At 42.4% G+C, this 27,707-nt stretch overlaps 1 protein-coding gene across 2 annotated transcripts in view; it reads left to right on the top strand.

Moving 5' to 3' along the window:
* The first annotated feature begins 16,544 nt into the window (after positions 1-16,544).
* Positions 16,545-27,707, top strand: part of LMNTD1 (lamin tail domain containing 1) — a 48,356-nt gene continuing 37,193 nt past the window's right edge. For both annotated transcript variants that reach the window (XM_072850070.1, XM_072850059.1), the window contains exons 1-2: positions 16,545-16,628; positions 20,732-20,939. In XM_072850070.1, coding sequence (XP_072706171.1) covers positions 16,571-16,628; positions 20,732-20,939 — 266 coding nt within the window. In that variant the 5' untranslated portion in view covers positions 16,545-16,570. The remainder of the gene's footprint in view (positions 16,629-20,731; positions 20,940-27,707) is intronic.

Raw genomic sequence — 27,707 nt, 5'->3', positions numbered from 1 at the left:
CTGCAATGCAGCTAACCGGTAACTCCGGCTCCCTGCAAGGCTGGAGGAAATTCTTTATTGCTCTAGTAAGCAGCTAGAGTGGTAAGTGCCAACCTACTCGATTTTTGAACAATTATTTTATTTTTCTTTGATTTCTTGTTACTTGGGCAGCTGAAATACACTTAGGCAAAGCAGGTAACATCCTTTTTGCTGTGTTATTGCTTGTGAATTATTCACTTATTTGTGAAGTAATAAAAGTTACCTATGTAGTGTGAAGTTTATAATTTTTACTTCATGTGTCAGTAGATCTGACTGTGTTGGTTGGCACCCTAGTTACCTGAAGAGCTGAATATTTATTGTGAGTAAATTTAAAAACAAAACAAGTTAAAATGGACCAAACCCAAAATGCCAGACAGGAGCACTCTCACAATGGATCTAAGAACACCACTTAACAGTTTCCAGGTTCCAAACTCAAGTTACACAAATTGCATTACAAAATGAAGGTACTATTATTAGTAGTTTTAGTTTCAAACAGGGAAACAGAGGTACAGAAAGATAAAATTATTTTCTTAAGGCACTGTAATTCAATGGCAGTGCTATCAGCTGATCTTCAGTCCTCTATCCTAGCTAGTGGCATTAAAACCTTGGATGCAATGTCTCCTGAACTTCAGAGAAAACCACCTCCAAATGCCATGCCTCAAGCTCATATCTAGAAATATTTAATGAGCAAAATTTTAATTCAAGTTGCATTAAAATAATTAACAAAGAGAGCATCAAAGCACAGTATCTTCCCAAGCTAGTAGTATTATACAAAACCTAAATCTCTAGCAAACCAGAGAGAGTATTATGCTGATGAACCATTTTCAGCGGGGAGAAATTAATACAAGGCAGGCATTAAGAACCAGGAACGATGGCTGCTATTTAGTTTTATTTTCTTCTCATTTGGAAGCAAGTGCTGTGTCTTTAGCCTACGGCTTTATTTGCTAACAGTGAGGCTTCAGCCTGGACTGAAGCCACATGGGTCACAGATTCCTCATTTGAAAGCCTGTGGATCTTCTGTCATGGTGTCCTTTGGGTGCATTACATAAAGGTCACCGTTCTGGGTACTTTCCCTCTCTCCCTCCATTTTTCAACTCATTCTGACTCTACTTGTTCACTGCTAAGGACTTGCTAAAGAAAGAAAAACATTTTTAATTCTTCAGTGTGAAGCTGGGTACACACTACAACGTTTATATAGTATCTGTCCTTAAAATGTCAATGTTCATCAAGCAATTATATGTATTGGCATCTCAGACGACATAAATAGCCCTCTGAAGTCAACTGAAAGACTCAAAGGCTTTCAGTGATTTCAGCGTATTTTTGATTGTACCATTATCTTCCTGCAGTGAGAAGGGAAAAAAAAACCTGTGGTATCTAAAATGCTGTGTGTATCTTTTTGCAAATGCAGTAATCTCACAGTAGCCTGTTTTTTCCAATGTGATGCTGTCTCAGCCAATGCTTTGTGTCAGAGAGGAAATTCTGTGATACATTCCCAAATTCCAGTAGCCAATTACCTGCTTCCTCTGCCCTCCCCGCTGTCTGTCCCTGAAAAATGCAGAGTTTGAGAGGGTTTTTTTCAAACGCTCCTTAAAATGAAAAGAATGACTGTCAATGATGGAACAGAAAAAAAATACACATTTCACTCATCATAATTCTCAACAGTACCTGAGTTTTTAGTATGAAATACTTGTAATAAATTGTATAAAATCAGTCTCATGAAGTAATAACATTTCAAGAGAGGGAACGATTTTAAGTAATTTCAAAGACAGATTTGAAGATCCTTGCCTGGACACAAAAAGAGGATAACTCTTAAGAAGTCATTCCAGAAAAAGGCAAAGAGGCTAAATTCGTTTAATAAGTTATTAGTGTTAAATTACTAATTCAGTTCTGAGTCAGCTTTGAACTACTTATTAGCAATTAATTGATACAGATATTTTATAAAATGTACAAGTAATTTTAGTAAATAGTTCTGAACACTTTTTTTACTGGATGCTAAATGATGGGCATGTGGAAATGTATGCTCAGTCTTACTCTGTGTCATTGTAATGTCCTGGTTAGTCAGATGAGCAGTGCTCTTCAGAGAAGGGAGACAGGCACTGTTATGCTTGGTAAGGAACAAAGCTTGGGAGGCACTTCTTGTGCTGGTTACTGGAGAGGACTAGTAACAACCTCTTTCACCACACAAGAAATCCTGTCTTCTCATGTGTTTCTCATGGCGACCATGTCCCAGAGAAAGTCCCAAGGGTTCTGGCTATGCAAGCATCTGGGGAAAGATCGTTACATTCTGAGGCTCCATACTATGAATTAAGCAGAAAGAGATTGCTATAAATGCTAAACAGAAGTGGATTACTATAATGGGGGAGTAATTTTCCCCATGCAGGATGGGGAGAAACAGAAGCTGACAAAGCAGAGGAGGACATTGGCTCTCTGTAGCATACCTGTCCCATCCTTTCTGGCTCCAAAAAGCAGGGAGGGCCCATGGAACTGGTGCAAGGATACGCATCCATGAGGGAAAGGGTTGAGGAGCAGCAAGTTTTTGCAGCCTGATCTTCTAGGCTGCAAAATCTTCTGCATTGACCCTCACATCCGTCTCTATGGCAGCTCCTCCTCGGCACAAGAGTCTGTTGTGGGCATTTCCCGTGTTGTGCATGGGACCCCATCTGGTGTCACTCAGGTCAGTGGTCAGTGGAAGAGGCATTGGGCCACCCATGAATCTTCTGGAAATCCCATTCTTTCTGTAAGACACATTTGAGGTTGTTCCCGTTCCGGGAGAGCAGGAACTTCACTTAATACTTTTGGAGGCTCTTTGAAGATAAAGAATGTACTTATTCTGATCTTTTCCACATCCTCCTTTTACTTCATCACCTAATTTAAAGTCTGATTAATCTTTGAAGAAAAATATTTTCCTATTCTGTCAACTTCTCTATCTAACCTATCTTTCTGTTCAGCTGAGCAGTTTACACAGGGCTAATAATAATACTTACATACACACAAAGTGAAGAGTACATCCTTAAGCCAAGCAAAAATGCCTTGCAAATGTCTTTTGTTTTGCTGTTCAATACAAGGCCAGTTGAAATTATACTTTGCCACCCATCAAAATGCACCAAGATGGCTGCTGAAACATGCATGTCCTTGTGCACGTGCACATGAACTTACTAGAGACATAGGTGCGTCTGTTCAAAAACTGCCTCTGATTTTCTGCATTGAGCTTGCATTTAGATAGTACTTTCACAGATTGTTAGGTGCTTTACAGCAATGTGCGAAGACATGCTGTCCTTTTACAGATGAGGATATGCGAACACAGGGACATGAGAGTCCCTCAGAAACGGATGTTCCTGCGAATCAGGAACCTGTATCCGTTGACCTCCAGTAGAGTTTAGGTTCCTCTGTAACCTAAATTACTGCTGAAATCAGATTTTTGCTTTGGTGAATATTGCATGGTGAATATTAACAAAATGGCTTCATTCAAATCATCATCAAGTCTGTTGGTGGGCATGGGAACATTAAAATTTGCCTACCTCGTTTTGGGTTATACTGAAAACTTGATTTGCACCTGGAAAGAGGAATGAACCAGGTAGCACTGAAACGCACAGACTTGCAAATACCCACAAGACTTTTCCTCATGGAGATTTATTTCATGCATGCATATTTCTCTTCATCTACCCTCTAGTGACTGAACTGAAGCCTCTTTTAAAATTTTTGCAACCTTTGATGACTAAATAAGCATGATGTTCCAATGGCACAGATCTGTACCCTGCATGCTATTGATTTAACCTGAAAGGACTGATAAACATTTTCTCAGTAAAAGTTACCAAAAGTAATTCAAGCTATAAAGCAGAGGCAGAGATGATTCACCGTTCAGTGAATGAGGCCTGTACCCAAATCAGGACATGTGTTTTTATTCCTACAGGTACCACCCTTGGGGAAGGTACATTAGTTTCTGTGCCTAAGTTGTCTCTCTGCCTTCGTTTGCTTCATGTGTTAGGATGGGAAAAATGTCTGTCACTAGTCTCATCTTGTGGATTTCAAAACTGCCTAGTACAATCTCAGCAGGGCTTCTAGGAATAAATGTAACACAAATAATAATAATGGTTATCTTCAGAGCAATAATGCACTAAAGTTCCTCATCTTTTAAAACATGGTTGCCACAGTGTAACCAAACACAGTGCCAAGACATTAACACTGTAATAGCTTTCTACAACACTATAATGTGAATTTTTATTCCGTCAGAGAAATAACTAATAAAATATAAACAGCAACATCAGGTAGAAGAATACATTTTAGGAGAGGGGAGCCCATGTAAATGATTACACATCCGAGGAAACTGTTGTGGGAATCAGGCAGGGAAGGGAGGTAAGGATGTACTTCGATAATGTCAGCCATCTTGTTCTGTTCTGAAAAGTATGAGTACTTGTCATGTGTTTGTATCTACAGGAGGTTGGAGAAGTTCCCACTAATCTCAGGAGAAAATTGTCTTTGTGAATGTTTGTTTGTGAATACTAGTTTGGGATTTCCAGTCAACATTTTTGGTCAGGATAATATTTTTTTCACTTAGTGGTTTTCAAAGAAAAAGCAAACAAACAAACAAAATTTTTCTCAGCACTTCAGTAATTTCTTGACTGGCTTGAGTAACATGAACACAATGTCATGGCACAATCTATAGCTTTCCCATTTATTTATTTGTGTGTATATATATATTCCAATGGCTGCTTTACATAATGGCTTTATCTGCATATCACCTTTTAACAATATTTTTAAAATTTGGGTTTTGTTCTGAAAAATAACTGTTCTGTCCATCCTGAGTTGTGTGCTTAACCACAAAGCAATTTGTGCTGATGTTGCAACAGGAAACTCGAACAGCATCAGCTGTCGTGTTTTCAGTCCTGGCTTTTAGTCTGCAAGCCACGGGTCCTGAGGTCATTCTTGCCTCTTCAAGGCCATAATACGCTCATAACTATGAAGCAACGTAAAGTTCTGCCCCTGAGACAAAATGGTACATAAAAGACAGTTTGGATCATGAAGCAAGCATCACTCCAGATGCCCGGCCAATTTTTACTCCTTGCTTGTGAGATTTAGTACTGAAGTGAGAGAGTCTGCTTGAGGGAGGCAGAAATGGTCCACAGAAGAGGTTTTAAAGTTTGGACTTAAATAGTACATTTTGCTGCTGTGATGAAAACCCCCTTTTTGCCCTCTGAGTTTTAAGTACTACCTTTGTGCTCTGGAATACTTAAAAAGAGAAAACCAAAATATCTCGGAGGTTCACCTTACTTCTACTCAGATATGTGCATGTGACCACATTTGTCCTGCCAACCTGAGTATTGAAAATAGCGTTTTCACAACCTGAAAAGAGTGTTTTCAGTTTGACTTCAAGCTTTATAGGTTTCAGATCTAAAACTATTGTTTTAATTTTTGAATGCCCATGGACAACTAAAAACAAAACAGGTCAGGCAGTGCTTGGTGATAGTAAGCCAACTCTAAAACACAGAAGTTAAAAAAAGACTGTGAGTAGTAGAAAATGCACATGCAACCAGGTCTGCACCTGAGCAGCATTGTTAATGATTCTCCTGGTACATTAATTATGTACCAATTATGTACCATTAATTATGTACCCCCAGCATGGCATGCTGCATTCAACGCAGAGCTGGCTTTTTGTACCACCTGAAACTGACCTGGAAGAAAAGTGGACTGAATCTTGCAGCTTTCTTCTCCCAAGAGGTGCTTATGGGACTGCAAGTCCCAGATCATAGCCTTCCCAAAGAGCGTTTGCAGTCCCCGTTTGATCATGACAGAACGGGTCTGCCTTGAGTTAACTGCACTGACTGCAGTTTGCATAGACATCTCCCGGGCAGGCTCAGGTAGCGCTACGGGAGTAGCTATAGCAACACGGCTCTCATCAGGACCTGCACGTCCACCCAGAGAGCTGGATAAATATGGAGACTGCATAATAAACGTGGTCTCAAAGCTGCTACTACTTCCACTTGTACTCTGGATCCTGAAGATACTCCTACAGCACTTTCCTGATGAGGAAATCCATCAGAATTAGAAAGAAAAAAAAAATTAATAAGTTAAGATATTATTTCAGTCCCAAATGCTTTTCCCCACTCAAGCTTGGCTGGTCCCTTTCGTTTGTGCTTAAGTCCTCAGCTTAGCAAAGCATCTGAGTCTAAAGTATTTCACAGGTCTAAATGACAGCAGTCTGGAAATGGGAGGAGGCATGCCTGAAATGTTGGGATGCTACAGCCTGCCTCTGAAGATACCAGCAACAGGGGCAAGCTTTAAACGTATGTGTTTCTTGACCCAAATTCTGCTCCAGGAGCCGTCACCAGGGCTGATCACCAGTGGGTGTCGGGGCTCTCATCCGTCTCCTTCAGCCAGGTACCCTGTGTCCTGGGGCAAAGCCCCTGCCTGAGCACAGGACCTCATGTTAGATGAGACAAGGTGTCACTGAGGGTTGTTAGCTGAGTTTTAAATTATCTCATAATGATGAGGCTTCACATTAATATATTGCTTTTGATCTCCTGTTGACACATGGTTTTATAAAGCTCGTTTGTCCATTCAGTTTCTAATAGCACCTTTAAAGGCTGCCCCACTGTTGTTGCCAAGTTCTAATCAAGCAGACAAGAATAGCTCTTTTCTCCCAATGCTTAATATCACAGAAGAAGATGCCAAAGTTTATACTTCTGAAAACTTGCTCTATCAAATAGGTATTGGTAGTAAGACCACATATGCCCTCTGCTGTCCCTTCAAACTCTGTGAAGACATATTATCAGAATATTATTGTTATTATTATTACTGATATTAATTTAATGATTATATGAAAACTAAGAAAATAAGAAATATTCTGAATCAAAATAGTATTCTTTGTTAGAAATCAGTCTGAACCAAATCTCAGTTTTGTATCTAAACCTTGATTGCTGGATATTAGGGAATGTCACTGAAAGCTCATTGCTGTAACGTTTAATAGCTGAATCAGAATGAAGGTATCAGATGCTGCTTTTCCTTGCAAATGTTTCCCAAAAGGGCACACACGGAATGGTACACACTGGTACAGTATTGCTGTGGCATCTCCCTTCAAACTGGCAGCCCCACAAGCTCTGCCTCTGCCCTAACATAAGAATCAACAAAAGCGTCATTTTTTTAAATGTAACTCAAGCCCCTGCAGAATTACCATTGCGTTTCATGAAAGAGCTATAGAAACAAAGGATCCTTGCTGAGGATTTGAAGTCCCATTTTTCAGGGAGTACAGAGCCCTGTTTATAGCTGATGAAGGGACCCCACAGGCAAGCTGAAGTTTGTACCAACCTTATCTAGCAAACCCAAGGGCCCAAGCCTTTGCATTTGCAGAAGTATGCACAGCACACATCTTTTTCAGCCCTCTGTTGTGTTTCCCTGAATTTGCAGAGAGGCGTTGGCTCTTCTTGCACAGGGCTGGCTGCATGGCTGCCTGCCCCAGGGAAGGCATTGCATTGCAGGGAGGGGTTCAGGTAGCTCCATCTTTGTGTATGCAGGTGGAGTCTCTGGGCTTACACTAGGTGCAGAATAGTACAAGGCAATCTCCTGGGAAAGCTCTGCAGAAATAATTCTTTTCAGATTTTGAGTTTTTGTGCTTCCTAAGCACATAGTCTGATGTGCTTCACTGTTCTGAGAGTCATCTGGAATAAGGTCATATATGCAAACCTGTATGCCTTTAAAAATAGATCTATAACAAAAACCCAGATAAATCTGTAAATATAGTGGATATTACATTTTTTTAGTACGCAAACTGCTTGCTGTTTTTACATGCTGAATTTTCTTGATTTTTCAGAGATGGCTAGTCTTAAGAAACTAATTTCTTGGTAGCAAGCAAGCCTTTAACAATCTCAGGTAAACTTTATATGGTGCTTAATTTACTCTAGCAGCACATAGTGGAAACAAAGTGTTGACTAGAATGCACTTTTCCAAATTAATTCCTGTCTTCTAACAACACATACTTTTCTTGACAAAGATAAGTTTCTGAGCACTATTCAAATTGCTCCCTGCTGTTTGTGCAAATTGTACACACAGTATTATTTTAATATTTAATGGCAGCTGAGTGACTATTTGACACGCTGCTTTTAAATTATAGTCTAATCCAGATCTCACTGGCTCCTAATAACTCTCATTTGGATGGCACTTCTGAAGAGCACGTGTCCCTGTGTGAATGTCACGCAGCAGTGGGTCAGCTGAGGAGTTGGAGTTAACATCTCTCCACCAGCCACGGGGAATGTGGTGGAGTTCTTCTAACAGAACCTAATTTTTGTAACTGAGAGAGGTAACTCAAGAGGTCAACAGTTTTCCATGGATGGATGCTAGTTTGGCACAGGACAGCACAGAACTGGGTTGATAAGGTGCTGTTTGAGCTACTGTGATTATTTATATGCACCGAATTGCACCCCCTGCCCAAAGTCTTGGATAGACCCATGAGTTAATTGCCATGCCTGTCTAGCTACCTAGTGTGTGATCGTGTGGTGCCTTCATACAGATTATGTCCACTAATACTCTAATTAAAATGCCTCCTAAGATACTGTGCCTATATTGGAAGTACGCATTGAATGCTCAGCCAAAATTATCCATTAGGGTGCAATTAGCTGTGAGCACCAGCACTGAAGCCTGGAATATTTTTTACTAAGAGGTCAATTAGTGTGATTGGGAGGCAAAGGAAGCAGCCAGCCATAGTATGGTCAGAGGAGGCAATCAGGTGAATTGAGCAATTGGCTGATTAGGAAACAACTAGTGAGAAAAAGATGAATTTTCACCCTGGAAGTGATGAATGTAGACCTGTCTGGAATGTTCAGCCGAACTGAACACTCAGTCAGCATTCAATTAACCTGAGCTGCCCCCTAGGTGAAGACATATACATAGGGTTTAAATATATATATGATAATCTCATCATGTATGATGTTCCCAAGAGCTGTCCTATATGTAACAAAGTATTAGCAAAATTACTAAATACTAATAACTCAAAAATACTAAATAAAAGTGAGATAATTTTGTATTCAAGGAAAATATTTTTGTATCAAACAGATGACTCCTTTACCTTGCAACTCATCTGTCCTTAGATTACATTTGTGTCTCAAATCTAAATATCAGAAATTTTTCTATTGTCTAGTAATAGGTCTTAAAGTAAAATAAGACTAGGCTTTGAGGTTAATTAAAGTTCACAAGAAATGAACTTTTTAATATCAAACATAAGCCTTTGTAATTAACATTTAGGAGGCCGGGTTAATTATTATTGTCCCCTTTGTTAGTTTGCAGTGTAGAATGAAGAAATCAAAATCTTTGAGTTTGATATTGAGGGTGCCTTTTATGAATGGGGAAACTATGCTGACCCAGGAATATTGCTGTGGAGTCCCCAGTCCAGGTCTGGAGGAGGAAGGGAAAGATAGGTGGGCTTAAGGATTTCTTCACTCCCCAGCCTTGCCATCAGCAACACACCTGCCCGATAGCCTGGGGACAGTCCTAGCAGGGTGATGGCACTGGGTGATGCGGCAGCCAAAGGTGTCTTTCCCCTCTGTGTCAGAGTGGTTGGCTTGGCGTCTTCACCAGCTTTCTGGCTGTCGTGTGTGAGTGGTGTGTCTCAGGGGGGCTGTGGCTTTGCCCACCCTTCAGCTAAGCAGCGGTGGAGGCATGGGCTGAACTGGAAGTCACCGGGCAGCACTAGTCTCATATCATCTCTCTGTTCTGGTATTCAGCTGCAGCCAGGTGACAGGGACAGCAGTTTCTCTGAAACTGGGAGTTTTCTCCAGTCACTCAAGGCGTGGTGGCAGGAGCTGGTGGGCACCCATGTTTCCAGTTCTGCCATTGCTCCCACAAAAGGTGCAGCGGCCATACAGATGGAGGAGGGCACGCTCTTCTAAACAAATTCCTTCACTTCCTCCGTACAGCACTTTTAAACCCAAACGGAAACATGTCTTGCTGGTCAAACAAATGAGTAAGCATGTGCAAGGAGAAGTCTGGCAGGCAGTGGAGCAGGCAGGCTGGAAACTCCTCCAGGTCCCTGCAGCAGAGACGGCTGTCAACAGGGCTTGCTTGTCTGAACATGAGCAGGGAGCCAGCTCTGGCCCTGAACCACTCCTCCCGCAGGGAGAGGAGGCTGGCCCGGCAGCAGCAGTGTTTCGGAAGGGCCTTTGCAGACATGCTGTCATTATTTTGCAGAAGGAGCATCAGGAAAACCTCTGGGGAAGGAAAAGCTGGAGATGTGCTCAGGTTTGGCTGTTCTAAAGGTTACGCCAGTTAACTTCATTTGGTTTATCTCTGTGACTCAGAAACGTATGAGCAATAGTCTAGATTATTATTTTTTTTTTAATGAGGTCATAAATGGCATTGTGCCAATCAGAGCAAAGGCAATGCTTGCTTTACATTAGCTAGCTAGATCATCTTTCCTCGAAGTGGAAATCGTGACTGCCTACATTTAATTCTTGTCCTGTTTATATGTGAAGAAGTATTTTTTTAGCATTTGGGATATGTCTTTTAACCCAGACTAGTTCTGTTTATAAGTGTATTGTGGCACTATTGGATTTTATGTTGCAAAATTCCCTTTATTAGTTCTTCAACCCTGACCAAAGTTATATTATTTTAGCATTGAGATGGTTGTTCTTTTTTCAAAATATTTATATTGCAAAGCTCGTGCTCCCAAATTTAGTGTAGCGTAGCAGTCACAAGTTCACTTCTCACATGAACTGATTTGCCAGTGATCAAACCACATAGATGTCAGTAGACCTACTCATTTACTCTGGAGAAGGACAAGATCTCCAGGGGCTATACAAACAAGTCTGATTTAAGATTTGTTTTCCAGAATGGTTTCAACCGCCATGTACTGTGTGTACATAATTAATATGGAGTCTCTTAATCTTTGAAACCATAGTTTATGTTAGTGATTGCACAAATCATCTGGGATGCCACTGTGATAAAATTCTGGAAGTTCTTCACATGGTAAAAGAAAAATGATGACACTGGAAGTGTGATACTCAGCAACAGGGCACTGACCTGTCCTACTTGAGCTAAGAAGTAGCTCAATTCGCTTGCAGATTACGAGAATATTGCCTTCCGTACAGAGACTAAAGAAGGTCAAAACATTCAGTGAGCAAATTGTTCCTGCATGTCAAATGATGCTCTGGGGTAATGCTTGTTGTGGCTTCCAGAGTCCTGTCCATAGCAAAGCTCTGTGGTGTATTTTCAGATTCACACCCATTGTCCACTGTCCCAGGTGACCCAGAGATTTATTGGCCGTGCCTGGGGAGAGGTAGATAGCTTCCCGACTTGCAGCGTGGCAGGAGGGTTGTGTGCTGCGCAGAGACTGCCTCACGCTGCTCTCCCTCCTCAGTAATGCACAGCAGGAATTTCCCAGGAGCCTGAACAACTTCTTTTCCCAGTGCAATTGCAGGTGCCTGGATTTGCATTGCTACCCACTAAGAGCACTTGTATTAACCTTCTTCAGAAGTCGCCAGTGCATAACTCATTGGGAGACGTCTATACATTTCTATAACGCGTTTTGTCCCGTTGTTCACTGCAACACACAGTGCATGTTTGGGTATACGTTTGAGATGGCGTACCAGACTCACGCTGTCCTGTGGGGATCATCTTCCGACAGAGTGCTGTAACAGTTGTGTGTGTGGAGATGTCAGTTCTTCCAGCTTTTTTCTGGCTGTGAGTTGAGGGTCAGTTTGTCTTGGTAGGATATGGACTTGCTGTTTTTCTGTTTTGTGTTTAAAGTGCACACTACTCTATGGTTATTTTAGGAACTTCCTTTCTGTGCGTATGTAGGTACGAGAGAACTTCCAACCTGGTACAATCAAGTCAGACCCAAAACATTAGCTCTATTTATCTTCTTTGCACTGTGGTTAACTACAGTGACTATTGATTATAGATGATCTTGCCATTACTTAAATGACAAATACAGACACATACTTACAAATACAGACACACGCATTATTAAATGACAAATACAAACTAACAGCAAATGGCTGAACTTTAAGATTTAATGAATGTAGGACCACTTTTGAAAGGTTGTAATTCACAGGGACACCATCCTGTTTGGCTCATAAAATCAATATTATAGGTAGCCAAACTTATAAAACATTTGGAGTTCCTTCAGCACAATGACCAAAATATGAATGAAGTTTTTGTTTTTCAGATCTGAAGTGCATGTTAGGTTAGCTGGTGTGACAATCGCAAGCTTCAAAACCATTTTCGCTCTGATTTCATGTGATTGTTTTCTTAGGAGGTGCAAGATCTTCTTGCCAAGAAGGAAGCACTAAAGGATGTTCAGGAGGATTACGTCTTCCTGAAAAGTGAAATTAAGTCACCCAGAGATGTGCCTGGAGGAGGAAATAGGTGAGAGAGTTAACTGAAAAAATCAATCACTGTTTACCTTATTTCCTGTTTTGCTGTACATCTCTTTTAAAACTATATTTGAATATGCAGATGTCATGTGCCAGAGTTTTTTGTTTTAGAGTAAAAAAAGAAAGGTCTGTGCCACCACCACTCACAACTAGTTAGTCCTTTACCTCAGGAAAAAGAATATCAGGTTTGTAAAGGCATCACTTAAAGAAGATGACATAGCATTTCTTTGCCATGTTGTTTGAAAAACCACTGAAAACCTGCAAGTGCTAGACACACTTTTGCCTCCTGAGTTCCTACCAGTTCTCCCTCTCTGGAGAGCCCCGTTATTACCACATCTGACCTCCCAGAGCAGAGCATGGTGTTCACGTGCTGTTGGATCTTTCGTCTGTGTTTATTTCAGAAGTACCCATGAGCCTCCGTGGTAGACCTTTCATTGGATCTCCAGTTTTCTCAGGCTTCCAACTTGCCCGAGTCTAGCAATTTTATTTCCAGCACTATGTGTACTCTTACTGTTACTCTTTGCCATGCTCTCAGTTTCCTTTTCCCGCTCACTTCAACAGGCTCCGTTTTGTGGGACCTTTGTTAATACTTGTTCCCTATGGAGGAAGTAGTTTTGTAAAGCCCAGAAAGGCCCCAACCAGCCCTCCTCACTTCTTCCTTGTATTCTTCCAAGCCAAATTCCAGTCCCCTGCATGCTGAATTACCAGAAATCCTTTGTTTGGGAGGCACGGAGACTCGCTCAAGGCAAAGCAGCCTATGTAGACTTGCCAACCCAACCTCACCCCATCTGTCTCTGAGCTACTCCTGACTGAACTCTGAAAGTGGGAACTGTCACCTGGCACTGCTGAAGCTGATACCCAGCCCCCTAACCCTGGTCCATATCACCTTATTTTGTTCCCTGCACATACAACGGTCAAGACAACTGCTTACTTCTCTTAGAGCAAAGCAAGACAGCCACAAGCACCTGCTGGAAGGGGCGGTGCCTGGAAAGGCAGAGGAAGAACAGTTGTGAGAGAAAGTTTTGAAATGACCATGACAATTTTCATTCTGCTGTCTGTATCCACTTAACAAGAACTGTTTGCTCAGGTTCCACCTGGCAGTCAATAGCTGAACTGTGTTGCAGGTTCCTGGGGTAGGAATGAGTTTCACTGGTGGAGTTCTCCTCTTGCTACTCCCAGTAGTTCAAAACTGCATGTGCTTGAGATCTGCAAACTACAGTGGTGGGAAGGGGATTCACTAACCAGCTGTGGTGCCAAACCCCACAAAATTAAAGGTCCTGTTGAAGGAATGGATAACTTGAAGGAAAACGTAAGGGCTCTGTATACATCAGTAAACATAGGCCCATCTGATCTCTTTTGATTAGAAAGCCTAGAGGAGCAAAGAGCAAATTCTCAAATATAAACCTGCTTCAGTGATCTGATCTCCTTGTCACAAATGGTGTGTTTTACACTGACATAACTTGTTGATTTCATGCACGGCCTGCTGAATCTTGCTGACCATTCATTTGTTCACAGACATATATCTCTATAGGTATCTGTATGCGTACACACAAAAAATCATAAAATAAAATATATAATATAACATAACATAGCGTAGCATAAAATAATATAGTTAATGTAACATCTCATAAATATAATTTATGCATTATATAAAGCAAGCCATATAGCTTATGCTTTTCTGTTTGCTGGAGCCATTTGCTAGTGGATAAACTAAAGAGCTCCCCAGTCTTTTTAATCAACACAGGCTCGTCTTTTGCCCTTCTGACTGGAAACTACAGAGATTTATGTGGAAAACAAATCTAAGTGGTTTTGGTTGTGATGTGTCATCCCCCGTACTACTGCTGTCATTGTCTGCCTCCTCTAACGCAGGGAGACTTTGGTCCACTCCTCTCTTTAATCACCACATGTAGTGCAGGCATTGAGCTTTGTACTCTAAGCAATGGCAGGGTGGGGTGGACATTTTAACATCCTCTTGTTCTATCCAGTATGAAGACTGCAACAAATTTATCTGTATTTTAGAATTCGTAATACAGCTTAATGCACAATGCTTGTGGATGGCATCCATTGCACAAGCAGGGCTTTTGTTAGGTATTAGAATCAGGTTGCCAGTCTCTGTGGATGTTTTCTATGAGCTGGCGCTTAGAAGAGCCTTGCTCTGGGCTCAGCTGTGCTCTCACTGACACCTGTATAAACCCACAAGTAATTTCACTGAAGTTATTGAAATTGCTCTGGACTTGTACCACCGTAGCTGGAAGCAGGAGGTAATTAAATTCATTTTGAAATTATTCAATGCACAGCAACACTCAGCCCTATCCACCCACACAGACAGAGAGGTATAGGTACATACATGCAGGTGGAGTTCATAAAATAAACGGCCTGACCAAGTGTATCCGCCCAGATGAAAGCCAGATGCTTGGGAAGGAAACTCTTTTCCTGCCAATGTGGCCTAACAGCCGCCAGCTTGTATACGGTCAGCCTCAGCTGTGTTGCCATGACCAAAAATAGTGTTCTTGGGAATATTTACAAGGATGAATACACACACACTTTTTCTTCCTTTGAGGTTTTCAACAGATGCTGCTAAGGTTTGAGTTTTCTAATTAAAAAAAGTCCTACATGTGTCAGTATCATACGAACTGTGGCGCTTTTTCTGCTATCCTGTTTCACAGTGTAGATCCAGGGAAGTCCTGAGAGTGCCCGTTGCTGTATGTGTGCAGAGGGGTGCCTCTGCATTTGCCAGCATGTTGTCTTTAATCACATACGTTCCTTTAAAAAGTGTGTAAGTTAACTTATTTGTCTCTGATTGATAGTTAAATGCCTTCATGTTTTCAATGGCTGCATAGGGCTCATGGAGTTGCAATGGCATAGCCTGTCAGAGAGGCGATGCAAAGGACTGATGCCTTGAGTGGAACAGAGAAATTATGCTTCAGAGAACAGTAACTCTTGCTTGGGCAGCATACTGTCCTCACAAGACATGCAACTCACACACTTTTTAGGCTGTTGGAAGAGCCCCCACATCCTGTCCCATGAGGCAAGGCTGGATGAGGGAACCCCGTGCTTCATCTCCTCCCTTCCCTGAACCTCTCTTGCTGTCCTGACTCTGCAGCAGCAACTCTCAGTGCCACAGTAAGGAATTCTGCAAGGTCCCCTGGATGACATAAAATGAACCATGTAATTATTTAACTTCAAGAGAAGGACAAAGACTTTCTTCTGAAGGACTTAATATGGGGAACTCAGCAATTCCTGTAAGATCGTGGTGGAAGATGTTTACAAACCCCATGGCCCTGTGGGCTAGCTACGCTGGCAAATTATGAGGAGCCTCTCGAACCACTGTCTAGTCATCCTTCTAAAGGAGCAGTTCACACAGTTGGCACCTAGAAGCATGTCTGCATTAAAAAAAAGTGCAGACAAATCCAAATCCCTCTGTCTGTGCTCCCATCAGGATGGATATAGGCGAACTCTGGTCCAAAACCTGCATAGCTGTGTCAGGATAAGCGAGTATATTAGTTAGAATGTAGTGCTGTGCTGACTTGGCAAGGTGGCTTCCAGATGGGAACTGGCTTAGGTTCATCTGGCCCAGGGAGCAAGCACTACATGCTCAGCTCTTGTCTGCTCCTGCCCATGGTGACATGCAGAAGAGAATTAGAGTTACAGATTTCAGCCAAAAGCCACCACAACCTGGCAGCTTTGGTAGCCTACAAGAACACAAAGACGTCATCACAGATATGGACCTGCTCATATGGCCGGATGTGACAAATAGCCAACCCAGCATGCAGACACATTAGAGGGTACAAGCGTATTGCTCAGAGCTGAAAATAGGTTTGTTGGCTGTATCGTGATGCAGTATTGCTCAGCTAGGACTGTGTCCACTTTAAAATGAGGAGGAAGTTGGGATATAATTTTCTGGGTTAACATTGATATGACTTGTCCCCATATAAGATCCTGTTCTCATTTATTTAGTAGACAAAGAGACCAGTGTATACTTTGGTCTGGTTTTAAAGATCGTTTTCTTGACAAATTACTGAAGGGTCATTTTTTCATACAGCATGGAGATGACATCCTCCCAGCTGTCTTCTGAGCTACCGGTCACAGGCTCCATCACTCCATGCTCCACAGCAGATGGGTCAACATATTCTTCTCAAGACATGCCCTTTGTGGGTTTATCTCATCCTGCCTCTGTCACGGGGACCACAGACATGCCCAGTCTGGCACGATCTTCTGGCCTAACTCAGGCTTTGCAAAGGAGGGCCATAGGTAAGCCTCTGGAGACCCTACTGCTTTGTATCTAGGACAGAAAAACACAGCCCTTTATTTGTCCATTTGCACACAGTATGAAAATATAACCCTATCGCTTGAGAGAAGGCTTTGGTTATATTTCAACTAATGGAGTGGAGCAGCCCACATCCCATTTCACATCCCACTGTCTGGCTGGAACTGATCATGTCTCCAAACATGAGAGTGGCAGGTGAGGCCTCAGGTGGTAGAGAATACGCCTGTGTTCACTGGACTAAGTGTTGTTATTTCCTTGTGTTTCACAATGGGTATGGCCACAATAAGGACTCCATATGTAAAAAGAACCTTTTATTTTCATGCCTTATGTTATAGTAGGCTTAGCTTTCCCACGTAGAAAAATCTTCAACTGTGCTCCAAGCAGCGCATAGATGCCTGGAGGAGGTTTGTGGAAAGCTGTGTGTACAGGTTCTGGGAGCCATGACTGGCTCAGAATAAGCTGCTGAACAGTGAGCTGCTGAACCCTGTTTCAGGGGGTTGTGATTGTTTCCAAATCACAGTCAGGGCTGAGAGCAGCCCTGATGCCAGCAGAGGTTCTGCACCCTCTGCCTCCCTCCCTGTGTCATTTTCTCCAGCATTGTGTTGTGAGACAGAGGACAGTGTCACCAGCAGTCTTGCAGCAGGATGCTGCTGATGGGGCAAAGACTCAGGCTTTGCACTTGGCCACCAGATCTTTTTGGCTTCCACAGAAAGACAAGGCAAGTTCAAGAAGAAACTGGTACTGGGTGGGGATTTGTGTGAGTGCTGCTCTGTGAGAGGGAGGATCATGAGAGAAGGAGGACAAATCTCTGTTACATGCCTCTGCAGTGAAGCAGAGCATATTTGTCCCCATAGATTTTTAAATGCTTGTTAGTTACTTCAACACAGTCCAGGGCAATGATGCCAATCATATTAGGGGGTTTGCTCAACATCCTGAGAAAAAGGGGATGCAGCACAGCTCTTGAAACACAGTGATGACTAGAGTTTCTAGTCAGTGGGCAATTCTGATATTTTGGCATTTGGTTTAGACCTGCCCAGTGATAAAAATGGAAACACTGACGTTTTGGGGGAAACAAAAAAAATTTGATTTTTTATTCTTGTGCTACCTGGCTACTGGTCTGTGCGCATATGCAGCCAGTTTTCTAACCTTAATAACTTCGGAATACATGGACCAGTTTCTCTCTCCCAGGTTGGCATGGGGATAGTGTCCACAGGGATGAGGTCCTACAGGTTTTCTGAAAATTGATGGTCAGGCATGAGAGATACTGTTAGTGCTCCTATTGAAGAAAAGGTTGATATGTCCTTTCCTCCTTCCCATTTATTAGCCATCAGAGAACCCACATGATGCTGGGGCAGGGGGCTGGGGAAGCAGAATGAAGGGAAAAAGTCATTAGAAACCAGGCCTCATTAATTTAGCTGCTCGGGGAACAGCATGTTTGGAAAGGTCGAGATGTTTCATTTGACCTAAACAAAATGCTTGGACATTCTTCAGTTGAAATGTTTCATTCCTGCCTATTGAACCAAATCAAAACACTTCGCTTTGGTGAAGCGCTCTAATGAAGAGCTTGGGAGGGAGCAGCTGCAGCTTATTCTAGCAGCACTTGTCTGCCCCAGGGTTGGGAGAGGGTGACATTCCTTTTCCAAAGGTGCAGTGTTGATCATCCCCAATGTATTGATGAATTAAGATGGATTTCACCCCAGGTGTTAGAAAACAATGAAAGACCCCAATCTGACTGCTGTCCAAAAGGAGCGTATGTCCTCCTGCCATAAACAGCTGTCTGAAGGGAAAAAGGAGTTGTGAAAATGTTTTGATAACCTGGTCTTCTAGGGAAAGGAGGCTGATGTGACCTGCCTCTGTCTGTGTGTGTGTGTGTGTGTGTGCGTGCATGCTCACATTTGTCTGTCTGTCCTCCCAGTTGTGTCTTTAGTTAATGATCCACTTCAAACAAATTTGGGCATGCTTATACGTATGATACAGGGTAGATATGTGGAAAGCAGTGGACCTCTGCTGTTGCACCCTTTGGACCGTGAGCTAGCCACTAGCCTCAAATCCTTCCCTCCTGTTCCCGTATGTGTATCGGTGAACAACAAAGCACATTAGCGGGATTTGTTGACAGACCCCTTCTCCCCTCCACACCATTGCCTGGAATTTAATCCAGCCCCTAAGTGGAAAACTATGATTAAAATCATTGCCCTGATTTGGATAGGGTGAGTTTGAACTCAGAGCCTCCTCTTTCTTAGGAGAGCTTTCTAAGCACTCCACTATGAATTTTGGGGTATAGATATCCCTTGCTGTGGCATGGCACGAAAAAAAGGAAAGGAGAGCCTACAGGGCAGAGCTGGTGCCCCAGGGTGAACTACTTAAGGCAGCTTAATGAGTGGTGGAGGTGGGCTTTCCTGGAGTTCAGGGTGCCACAGGAGAGGAGGCTTTTTCTGCCCAAGAGATGATCTGGAGGCTTCCCCTACAGCATTTTTCCCTGCTGAGTGTTTGTGGAGCGCTACCACAGTTTAGACAGTAGTTTCCAAAGGAGCATAAGGGAATTAGTCATTTGATCCCACTGAATTTCAACAGTGTCAGGGCCCCTCCTAGAGGCTCCCCAAAAGCCCCTTTTAAGGATGCCAGATCCTAGCAACAGCAAAAGCAACCATCAGTCTGATCTCGGGAACAGACTGGCTTGTTGACACGTCAGTGAAAAGCAGCTTCAACACAGCCTGTTCACCCTGCGGCTGCCAGTTTGGCTGCCGCTCTGCGTGTTTGATCTAGCAAAGGCTCCAGCCCAGAAAAACAAAGCCCAGCGTTACTAGTTCCCAGTTTAGGGAGCTCATTGCCGCTTCTGCTGTTTTTCTGCTACCAAAAGCCCAAATGCCATGCTTTAATGTCTCCTAGTTTGGTTCATCCTCTACCAAAGTCACATTCTGTTAAGCTGTACACCAGCTGTAGCTTTCTTTTTAGACCACTTGCGCTGTAGCATCTTACCTCCTTACTACCCCTGTGCTATTACGCTTGGCTGCCACGAACTGCCTGTTTAACACAGGCAGGTGAACCAGCACCGCTGTCCCAGGGCTGGAGAGGTGCTTCCCTTGGTATCCCAAGAGAGGGGATTAGAAATGACTCTGGAAGAGTGTCTGATGCTGTGCCACCACCATGACACGATGAAACGCACAGACAGAAGGGACTACAGAATTTCTAATACCCTGGTTTTTGTAATTAAAAAACCCCTCATATGGAAAAAAGTAACACTGTAGACAACGCTCTTAGGGAGCTGGTGAACTAATCTGCATTGCAGTGATGCTGTCTGACCCAGACACTCATCCAAGCGAAGCTGATTTGTGCTCCAGTCATTTCAGAGCTAAGATGAGCTGAGAAATGCATCTCCCCCCCCAAAATTTAGGCTGCCCCACCAGATCTGGTTAGAGATAGATTGCCTGGTGGAGTGAGTCTCGTACAATACTCAACATAAAATATTGAGGGAAGTCTCAAATGTATAGTCTGAGAAACAGGCACTGAAGGATTTAGTTTGTTGGGGAGACTTTGATGTGGCAGATGAGAGAAGTTTTCCTGGTGAAAGACGGGTTCGCGGGGCTTTTTCCCTCTCTCTGGTTCTCCCTGCCTTTCTGGGTCAGGAAGTCCCACATAGTCCCTCTTGGACACTTAAATTTGAAAAGAGGAACAAAAAGGGGATTAGGGGATGTTATCACTTTCATTTTGTAATTGGAAGGGAGCCTTAATATATTCATTATCTGCTCACAGCTGATGCTATGCCATCTAACAGCACTGAAATTGCAGGATGACAGTTATACCACTGATGGCATAATTTATTGTTTTTTCGTTACCCAAGGTAATTTCAGCGAGGTAATAAATCTCCATGTCAGTAAGAAAATACTCAGTTTACCAGCTGTGCTGTGTTTTATAGCCATGGGTTTAACGCTTTGACAGGAGCGTTTGCTAAGCATTGCTTTGCAATTGGAGGCAAAGAGGAAATTAAATGTTCCATTTTTGTTACCAAAAAAGGAGATTTGTTTCTCATAAGTTGTCTTTCTGTTAATATTGCATAACTCAGTAACTTTGTCTTTTGCTTGCTCATCAGCTCAGCCCAAAGGTGGTATTGAAATACCAAACTGGAATTCTGCTCCGTCAAGAAACCTTAGCCTTTCAATGATGGTGTCGGGACAATGCCAGGGCTGTTTCAGCCCTTTGTTTACTGACTCAGGGAAGATTGCCGAGAGGCTTGGGTACATGGAGAATCATGGAAGGACATGTTCTGCTTATGAGGACTACCAAAAGTCTGCATCCAGGTACAGGCACAGTTGGGGCTTTCCTTCAGGTTATTTTTGTAGGGAATGGTGTTTGCTGTAGTATCTCCTTCAGAGGAGCTGTGAAACACAAGCAAATCCTTGAGAAGAAGCTGAGTCATTATCCAGGACAATACTGGAGAACATAAAAGGCTTTGAAATATAACGATCTCACTTACTGCTTTAGGGACAATTGCCCCCAAATTGGACTTCACCTTCAGAAAGGGTAAATCACCCTTTATTCACCATGTCCTTTTCAATGTTTGTTAATACATTTTGCCCAGGGCTTCAAAGATACCTCCCTTGTGAAGGCAGTCCAAAAAAGGAGAAGAAACATTGTCTCTCATGGCTGATTTGGCCTTGTCTTCAACTGATCACACCCAGTTTTGAATCCCTAAGAGTAGAATTGATATTGCAGGGGACTTCAGAAGGTCCCACCACATAGGCTGCATGAAGCTATTTGAGGCAGTGACAGGCAGTCAAAGGAGTGAACTGGGATGAATAGGGTTTACACCCACCTAGAAATCCCATTAAAAAAATAAGGTATTGTCTCCTGGTTAAGATAGTTGTCCCAAAAAGGCATTTGCCATCTTTAATTTAGCTTCACATATACTAAAGGTGGGAAAGACCCATCAAAACAGATCCTCAGCTGGTTTCAGTTATCTTGGATCTGTCTTCTTCAGAGAAATTATGACAATTGACATCTCCAGTTTTAAGGCTAGCCCCTATGTGGACATTGTCTCCTACAGACTATTTCCTACCGCGTTGTTCAGCGGATAAGCCTGCACATGCTTATTGCTAAGATTGCTTTCACAGTACTCAACCTACATTTCTCCTTTTATTCAATGATATTCTTTGGTGATAATTCAGCTGCATAAAGCCTTTGCCTTTTTGGAATTTTCCACCCACCTGCCATAACCATTCTGGTATCACATGTCCTTGTGATTATCTGTTGAAGACAAGCATTTTAGCTCTTTTACTTTTTTTTCCCCTCACAAATTAGCCCCTGGATCCCTCATCATTTTTATACCCTTCTATAATGTCTTGTTAACTGTCATTATTTTTCTGGTGATGAGACATCCTAAAACGAACCCAATACATTTTATTCTGGTGTCATGCCAGCCTAAATCCAGAGTTTCTAGCAGAGTAGTACTTAAAACGAAACAAAGCATCATGGATGAGGTCACATGTTGGGTGCCTCAGGCCAAGATGTGAGGAGTGGATGAACTCTATGTTGCCTGTATTAGAAGTGGGAGAACTCTATTTACCTGCATTTACTCCTAGGAGGAACTAGGAGAAATTTTCTTATAGTCAGTGAAGCCAGATCACACCAGGCACTGGTGCATGTGAACATCAGGATCAGTATTTCCAGCTTCCCCTCTCCACAGCTGCACAAAGGGAATCTTCCACTCCACAAGAATAGTGCCATAAAATTGTAACAGCCTTTTTTGTTCTGTCAAACTGCAAATGCATCATTGGCTTTCTCCTAGCCTTCTTTCAGCGTTATTGCTCTCTATACTTTTCCCTCCAGTGAATGCTATTTCCCCCTTGATAAATTAGTGTACCATTTTCCAAGAGCTGCATCTCACTTATTTCCTGCCCATATTTCTAAGCTCTCTAGGGCTCTTTGTATTCTTTCTCTTGCTTTCATTTGTGTTCCCCTACCCTCTCCTCTCAATTTAATGTTATCTACATATTTTATTAACCAGCTGTTTTATTCCCCCTCGCACATCACAAGTAGAGATACTCTGTGAAATGAGAGCTACCCATTGTCCCTATAGGGAATGTATGAGACACAGCCCCCTTGTCTATTATTATTCCTTGTTTGCAGTCCTTCAGACAGTTCCCGTGACAGTATTTCTGTCTATGCCAATGGGAGGTAATATTTTGAGAGGCACTTTATCAAATGCTTTCCTGACTCCCAGGTCTTTGATGCCTGCTGCTCTCCCTGCTCTCATTCATTTTGTAGTTCTGTCGACTTTATATGCATTTTTGTCATGGACTTAGTCTTTGTAAACCCACGGTGCTCCTTGCATATGTTTCCATAGAGATCTCTGTAATTCTCAGGACATTATAGGGAGAGCCATGAAAAGATACCTTTGAAAGCCAGCACGAGAGCTCTAGTTGTGTTCAGAGCTCTAAAGCTGTTTCCAAATAATGAGATACGCCATACTGTTTGACTGGGCTTGGGGAGAATAACTCTAGATAAACATGAGGAGATAAAAGAAATCACCTTCCCCTTTATGCATTTCCTTGTATTGTGTGAACTGTTTTCTAGTGGGGATTGAATCACATCTTGTCTAATACAGAAAGCAAAAGAAGTCATTAGCTCTGCTAATTGTCGAAGATAAAGAGTAAAAGGCGATGACAGTTTGCTTTGTGTGTGGTTAAACTTGTTAAATGCATAAATTAAGCAATTCTTTTAATTCTCATTTGATTCATTACTATGAAGGTATTCCACCATGCCAACACACTAGCACTTTTTTTTTATGCCACTCAATTTGAATTTAAAGTATACCTTTTCTTGTTGTACACATTAAGTAAATAAAATTACATTGAGTACACAATACCTAATGTTTTCATTTGGTATTGCATTATACAACATTCTTTGAGTGTACACAGTGTGAACACATAGTTTAATAATGCTTCTATAGAAAGTTGATGAGTAGTATGACTTGATCTGATTTGTTGTGAAGCCACAGTACAAGTATACACAAACTTAGTAGAAATAGGTGGTTTTGGCCAACTAGGATATTTGGGGTTTTTTGTTTATAATCGAGTTTAATTTACATCCATTTGCTTTTGAGAATATGTGAACATACTTAAAGCACCTTGAAGGTTATATGTTTAATTAGGTTTAATTAGATTGTTAATGAATGTCATACTGAGAAATGGATGGGAGTTGAGGCATCAGGATTTTCAGCTGCATCAGGATTCACTACATCAGGATTTTCAGCTATTAGCTGTGTGCAAGGAGGGTGATAGTATTGTCACACATGTCCTGGCACTGATGCTTAGAGACAGCCATTGTGTGTGTTCAATGTGAATGTCCCCCTAAACCTTTCCTTGACTTTTGCACCTGAGCAATGTTAAATCTGCTGTATTTTGGGGTGACTGTTTTGCAGAAAACAAGAAAAATAGACACTGATACTTGAAATTTTGTGCATAGCTATTGAAAATCCCCAATATCTGTCTTGTACTAAGTGCAAGTGCGCTATATACTGAGGATGAGTGAAGTTTAATCCCTGATCTGTAAAGCACTCGGGATCTCAGCTGAACCTTGGCATTTCAGGCCTATAGTTGCATACAGCCACTATGTATGCAACATTTCTCAGCCTTTCACAAAGAAAGGTCTGAGCCTTCTCCTAGGACTTTTCCTGTCCTATCCCTCTAGTACAGTTAAATCTGTTGGCATAAAAATAAATAGATTTGTACTTCTGGAGATAAGCCTTTCCCAACATAATAATAGTATCAATCTGTGACTTTCTTTAAGACTTAAGAGCTTAGAAAGACTTGAATTCTTGGCATGTTTTCTAGTTAAAAGGCCCTGTTTCTACCTCTACCAGCTCAGAGAGGAGCAGTTCGAATGGTGTCCTACTGGCAGGTGACGGGTTCATGGCTGATGCACCCTGTGCTTCTAAGAACACTGGTGTTTTTTCTCCCCTCACTGTTATGTACATTGTAGAAAGTTTTGGATTCTATTCCACCAGTGAATATTAGCACAGAGCAGAAGAAACTACAGCATCAATGCACACCTGCCTCTCCTCCATGCACTTTAGCACTTTAGCTCCTGTCTCACAGGAGCTGGTCCAGTATTTTGAAAGGTAAACTAACTTGCTAAAAAAAGCCATGAAGCCTTCAGTGAACATCTCCTTAGAGATGTTATTCCCTCATTTAAACTCACAAAATTCTGTTGCCATCCAGCAGCTAGCTGGCTGTACAAGTTCTTAGAGAAGTCCTGCAGGACTCACTTTCCCCACCAGCTCCCTCCCTCATGTTATGTGTAGGGCTTTTGCACAGAACTAAGAACCACATGTATACTTAGAGTGCAAAAAACAAATGGGTTTGGGGAAATTAGTTCAAATGGTGCCTATACATTTGGGATTTTTAAGGTCGAGGGTAGGAAGTGCGCAGGCTAAGGTCCAAATTCCCAATGAGACATACACATAGGTCATGATATTCATAAATTCAGAGTCTTGTTTGGCAGAAAATAATATACCAGAACATGAATGTACTAAGCATAGGTATTTTGTTATAGGATTTCTTAAAAATAGTTGCTGGTAAAACAAGATTTTCAGTACAAACAAATAATCTTACCTTTAGTCAGTCCTTTGTTAACTTAGTCACTCTCAATTTCATCAAATAGAGGCTATATCCCAGAAATTCCTCTGACAAAGGGGTCTCCCAAAATCTTGAAGTTTATCCAATTACAATTTAAAGAAATGTACAGCAAGGATGACTGACTAAAGATAGAATTCTCTGAGGAAAAGAGCAGGAAAGAGTGTGAGTGTGAGGGAGTGTTTGTGTCTGTGTGTGTATGTAAGAGCGCTTCACTTTCTCTTATAAGTAAAGTGAGGAGAATTATACCTGTGCTTAAGTTTTGTGGTGAGTGGAGTCAATGTCCCTGGTGACGGGTTTGGACCTGCCTGCTCTCCTTCATTTCTTCTTTTCTTCCACTTCTCTCTTTTGCTATGTGCAGACCCCATGCCTATATGAAAAACTGACATTGATTCTTAAGGAGATTTTTAGATTTAAATGTGTTAACACAAAAGGGTCTCTTGATTTAGAAGCTCTGTTTGGGCAGTACAGGCAGAGAATAAAGATTGCTGTTAATCCCAGGTGGAGTCAAGAGAGCGGTGGATGATTTCTTCTCCTGTGAACAAAAGGGCCAGAGAGCCATTGCCTTGGAAATCCCACCCAGAGCAGGATCCTCAAGAGCTAACAGCTCCTCCTAGGCTCTTCTAGGTACTGGGAGTTGGCCACAGAAGGAGACTGTATTTTCATGCCTCTAAGGAGAATTGCATGATGATGCATTCCCATCCTGTGCCCATCTAAAATACCTAAATAATATACCTAAAAATACCTAATAATATCTAAAAAATGCTTTCTGAGCTGGCACAGGAGACTGCCCAATTGATTCAGAAGCATTTGAGATTGAAGAATGATCAAGCTCATTTACTCTTCTTTATCACTAACATCTCTTGCCTGATTCACCCTTAGGCGTGGTTGAGCTAACCTTGCTGTTTAACCCTTGCAGCTTTGGACTTGACCTTTTTCTTCAGCCAGCATGGCTGTGAGGCAGTGGATTGCCTGGATGCAAGCTGGCAGCTCTGCATTGCATGCTTCAGCAGATTCCAACACCAAATTCCCGTGTCCTATCATTTGCTCCTTTACCGGTCCTGTGTGTTATATCAAAAACTCCTGTCAGCTCCATTTTATGTTCCCGAGTCTCCCCGGCTTCACCAGGTTCAACCTGAGGTCTTGTTTAGGGAAAGTCACACTACCCTAGACCCTCATTATTCACTCCATTATCAACCAGGATTCTGCTGTTTACAATCTTACATCATTAAAACGACCTTTTAAGACCATTTTAGAAGGTCTCTTTCCCCATCTGCTTTTTCCTGTCCTCCTCCTAAATACATTTTGGCACCCCAAACTTTTTTTCCACTTTCCCTGCACAGATAGAGAGAAATGGGAGATCAGGAAGATCTTTGCCTTCTGTATGGTTTAAAAGTCTTCTCCCATTGACTTAACCGGTTCTACACCCTCCCAGAAGGGAAAATGTCAGGGATTTCTCTTTGTTGCTGGTGTCATTCTGGTTTTAGAGCCCAGTGGAGTGCTAGGCCACTGCTGGAGCTCTGGGACTGTAGCAATGTAGAAAGCAACTGCGGATTTGAGTCACAGCATTTTACATCTGCACGTGTACTGCATGTGTAAATGATGACTTACAAACCGAGGGATCCCGAAGGATCATTTTCTGCATCAGCAGTCTGCAAAGTTTTTAAGCACAGCTGTCCATCCCTTCAGCTGCACTGATAAGCAGCTTGCAGAGACTGACAAAAAAGCTCAGGTTAAAATAATGTCCCCCCAAAACCTTTTACGCTGGGTTATTTCAGAGATCCAGCCTAGGCTGTGGTCCCATGGGCAGGGAGGAAGGAGAAACATGCCAAACTGTGGCAGCCAGATGAAAGCAAGCAGCCAGAAGAGGGGGAAGGTCTGAAGGCGAGGAGCTCCTCAGCCAAAGCCCCTCCGAGGCTCTGCGTCTCTGGTAAGCTGTCTCCAGGTCTCTCCTTGCTGACGTGGAGCACAAATAGATCAGGACTGAGTGGGAGGAGGGACGCTCTGGAGTTCCCAGAGTTTGCAGGCAGGCAGAGGAGAGGCAGCCAAGTGTTACATTGGCTGTGCACGTCTTCTCTGGCCAGGGAGGGGGCAGTTCCCCGCGGCTCTGCTCCCAAATCTATCAATGCCAGCGGCAGCCTGGAGGCAGCCTGGCTGTCGTGAGCAAATGTGACTCACTGCTACACCGCACAGCTGAATTATGTGGGGTGGGTGGGCAGTATTTGTCACACTGTCGATGAGGATTTGGCGATGTTAAGCAAGCGCATAGGCTGTCTGGGCTGTTGCGTCAACCTTTACTATACACACAGAGGTCTGTAACTTAAACTTACTGGAACAAGACAAATGTGGCAAGGGCAAAAGCATTGCACGCACAGAAGACAGACAAGACGCTGCACCAGTGCTAAATAATGAAATTTAGTGCAGTAGATGCTG

Source organism: Ciconia boyciana, chromosome 1 (assembly GCF_034638445.1).
Source record: "Ciconia boyciana chromosome 1, ASM3463844v1, whole genome shotgun sequence".
NCBI lineage: Eukaryota > Metazoa > Chordata > Aves > Ciconiiformes > Ciconiidae > Ciconia > Ciconia boyciana.
Note: the sequence above shows the minus strand (reverse complement) of the source record. Positions and strands in the feature narration are given on the sequence as shown.